The 3,365-nt window shown below is 32.7% G+C and overlaps 1 protein-coding gene across 5 annotated transcripts in view; it reads left to right on the forward strand.

The window, feature by feature from the left end:
* Positions 1–356: 356 nt before the first annotated feature.
* The window catches only part of LOC107695124 (nuclear body protein SP140-like protein), a 7,396-nt gene continuing 4,387 nt past the window's right edge, over positions 357–3,365 (forward strand). For 2 of the 5 annotated variants that reach the window (XM_016494932.1, XM_016494933.1), the window contains exons 1-8: positions 357–570; positions 1,372–1,589; positions 1,849–1,956; positions 2,129–2,262; positions 2,447–2,494; positions 2,587–2,637; positions 2,784–2,814; positions 2,925–3,074. In XM_016494932.1, coding sequence (XP_016350418.1) covers positions 500–570; positions 1,372–1,589; positions 1,849–1,956; positions 2,129–2,262; positions 2,447–2,494; positions 2,587–2,637; positions 2,784–2,814; positions 2,925–3,074 — 811 coding nt within the window. In that variant the 5' untranslated portion in view covers positions 357–499. The remainder of the gene's footprint in view (positions 571–1,371; positions 1,590–1,848; positions 1,957–2,128; positions 2,263–2,446; positions 2,495–2,586; positions 2,638–2,783; positions 2,815–2,924; positions 3,075–3,365) is intronic. The other 3 variants (XM_016494930.1, XM_016494931.1, XM_016494934.1) reach the window with 2 other exon arrangements.

Raw genomic sequence — 3,365 nt, forward strand, 5'->3', positions numbered from 1 at the left:
TACAGAACTATTGCAATATATTAAATAGTTGTATGCACCAAACTTTTAAGCTTTTATTAGTGAACATTTGATCATGTGTGGAGAAATGCTGGTTTGAAAGGATAGTGTGACTATAATTGTTTGTATTTGTATTAAGTAAGTCGAACCACAATGATATGGTTTTATTTCAGTTTAAATTTCAGTTTCATTTCTGTGTCAGTGTGAATCTGAGGCAAATACAGTAGATCAAAGTCCCCTGTAGGCGCTCTCTTGTGTAATGAGGGGGAGGAGTGTTACTAGAGTCTGTTGTTCTGTCATTCTAGTTTCTAGTTTTCTAGTTCCTCAAATACAAGTAATTCAAATTCAGAAAATGACTTGTAATTTAAACAGCATTCCCAAATTAAATTCTGAATGATGTGCAAGTTGGTGTTTCTTTATTTTTTATGTTTTTTAAATGATCAAGTGGAATATTTCCTCAGTGATGTAGCCACACCTGCTGAAAGGTGTGGTTAGGTGGAGCATGTTTTTGTATGTACGTACTAATCTGTGCGTAGATAGAGGAAACAGACTGCAAGTCGTGAACACAGCAAGGTAAGTACATTAATGAATTAGTAAATTCAAGTTTGATGTTGTGAATATTTTCTGGTCTGTGGTTTCTATTATTTTCTATTTGTTTTTTTCTATCTGTCACACCGATTTTAAAACAACAGTACAGGAGGCAACTTTCAGTTTTGTTTCAGTATGAGAGAAGCTTTCAATATTCATTAGATTGCAATCCCATTATAATGTATGGAGTTTATCTATTTCTTAAATGACTTGGATTTTTATTTTTTTGCAAACAAAACAGCGTGAAGGACCCAGTTTGCTTCATGCTGCTACAATAAGAATATGATGTCAGTTTTGCAATCACAGCATTTATGTGCACTGTAAAAAGTGAATTTACTGTACAACATACAGTATAGTGATTAAAAAGGGATAAATGTAACATTACCGTAAAATGATGTAATACTAATATTTAAAAATAATACATTTATATTTTATTAAAATGTACATTTATTTATATGTACATTTGTTGTATTATAAATTTTAATGTTAAAATCAGTGCTTTTTACAGTGACTGTCAGTCCATTTTTGTATTTTCCCTTATATTGAGATTATTTCACTTAAATATAAACATTTCCTTTATCGGTAAACTACTGTTTATAGACATGTTCATGTTTCATTTCTCATATCATGCTCATCTTTGTAACATGTTTTTATTCATCATTACATACAGTAAACAGAAAGCAAGTTCAAAAGTGCTATGTTTAAACAAAAGTGTTTAAAAGTGCAAAGTAATGATAATTTCCTCTATGAAACACGTATAATCAATCCATATTGCTTGTTTTTCAGAAAACCACAGGACATGGAAGGAGAGTCGAACATAGACACAACGTCTGACTCAGAATCTGAATCAGAATTTGATCCTGAGAGCAGCACAGGATCTGACAGTCTGAGTGAGAATGACAGCGCAGAAGCAAAACAAGGGAAAAAAAGGAAACTGAGAAAACGTAACTGTAAACAGACAGGGCCGTCTTCCCTCTGTACACCCAAGAAGAGACAAGCCGAAGGTACAAAAGTCCCCAAGTGAGCTTTCCAAAGTAGAGTATACAAAACAATTAGATGAATTCTAAAGAGAGCTATTAACACTGCTCTGCATGTAATGTGTTCAATTTGAAGCTCCATCGATGCCCAAAAGCAAGTTTGTTTAAATTTAAATGACAAAACAATGGATATATTGTTCAGATAAAAAATTGTTTAATAGAACTGGTAAATTTGTTTAATAGAACAAGTCTGTGTGATATCTGACATTTGTGATATTTGTTTCAGACTCCAGCCAGTATTTGATACAAAAATTTGGAAACAAAACTGAACTTCCTGTCACATGTGGAGATAAAGACGGTATCCTGCATGTGGAGAAATATAATGACAGTAAAGGTGCAAACAATTAAGGATTGCAGTAATGTTTAATATAACGTGAAGAGTCACTTGTTGAAGAATTCTAGAAAACATAATTCTGGAGCATCTAGACATGTTCAAAACAATTCCTCTAAAACAAGTCCAAAAGCAAATCCAGTATTATTTCAGATAAATATGTATCTGTCTTCAGTGGAGAAGTGCATCTTAAGTGAAGACCAGTGGTTCAAGCCCAACGAGTTTGAGAGGTTTGGAGGAAAAGAGAGAAACAAAAAATGGAAGACCAGCATCTTTTGTGATATTTTTCCACTCCAGAAACTCATAGAGGTGCATAAAATGGTTTAAATAATACACAATCAATGGAATTTTAACTAGCAATCAATAATGGCTAAAATGCACAATGTTTGCATTTAACAGAATCAGATTTTATGATTCAATTATTAGTCAATCTAAATATTTGAGTGTTAATTCAAGTAAAACAATAACATGTTTGTACATCTTCCATCCATAGGCTGGAATTCTGTCATTCTTTAAGAAAAGCCGGATTCAGAATAAACAGGTTTGACTGTTTTTGTTACCAAAAAACACAAAATTACCACAAAACATATTTTATAAAATAAAAAAATTGTGAAATCTGTGTCTGTTGCACAGATTGATTCTCCTGACTCCTCACCTGTTGCTGACAGACTCAGAAATAGAAAGGTTAGATCCTGATATGATGACTTTACATTAAAAAATAAATAAATAACAGTCCAGATGTTTTGGGCAGAGAATCTCAGATAAACAGGGTTGTGAGAGCTTTTCCCATGTTCCTCATCACTGACATGTCTGCATCTCTTAATTTTCAGTGTCAGAGACAGCTTTTCCCCTCCTGCTCCAGTCAGTATAACAGTGACCCATAACCAGACAATATGCTCATTAATATCAACAGTTTTCTATTTCTGTATTCTTTATTTTCGGTTTCCTCAGTGTTTGTGAATTTGTTGTAGAATCAAACAGCAGGAACAATGATGACAATGGTGACGTTGTTGATGAGGATGATAAAGATATCATTGGCATGACCATGTTCGAAGATCTAATTCTGTCTGTTACCTGTGGTTCTGGCTCTGGCATCCTACACAAATGTCGCTTTGCCACAGGTATGTGAGTGGGTATATTTTAAAAATAAGTAATATTGTGTGGTTACATTTATAGCTACATTAGCTCCAAAAAATATTTGAACACTTTAGACACACATAAAAATGCCTGGATGTCATTGAAAATACAAAATATCAAACTTAAAACATCACTCAAAAAGTGTTATTTATTCTTGAGAAAGTTAGCACACGCATATTTTAAGCAAAATGTGTCACAAAAATGAGGTTTGTTTAAATTTAATTGGCAAAACAATAGATATATTTTGCAGATTTAAAAAAAAAAAAAAAAAACCT

Source organism: Sinocyclocheilus anshuiensis, unplaced genomic scaffold (genome assembly GCF_001515605.1).
Source record: "Sinocyclocheilus anshuiensis isolate Anshui unplaced genomic scaffold, SAMN03320099.WGS_v1.1 scaffold434, whole genome shotgun sequence".
In the NCBI taxonomy this organism is placed as follows: Eukaryota; Metazoa; Chordata; class Actinopteri; order Cypriniformes; family Cyprinidae; genus Sinocyclocheilus; species Sinocyclocheilus anshuiensis.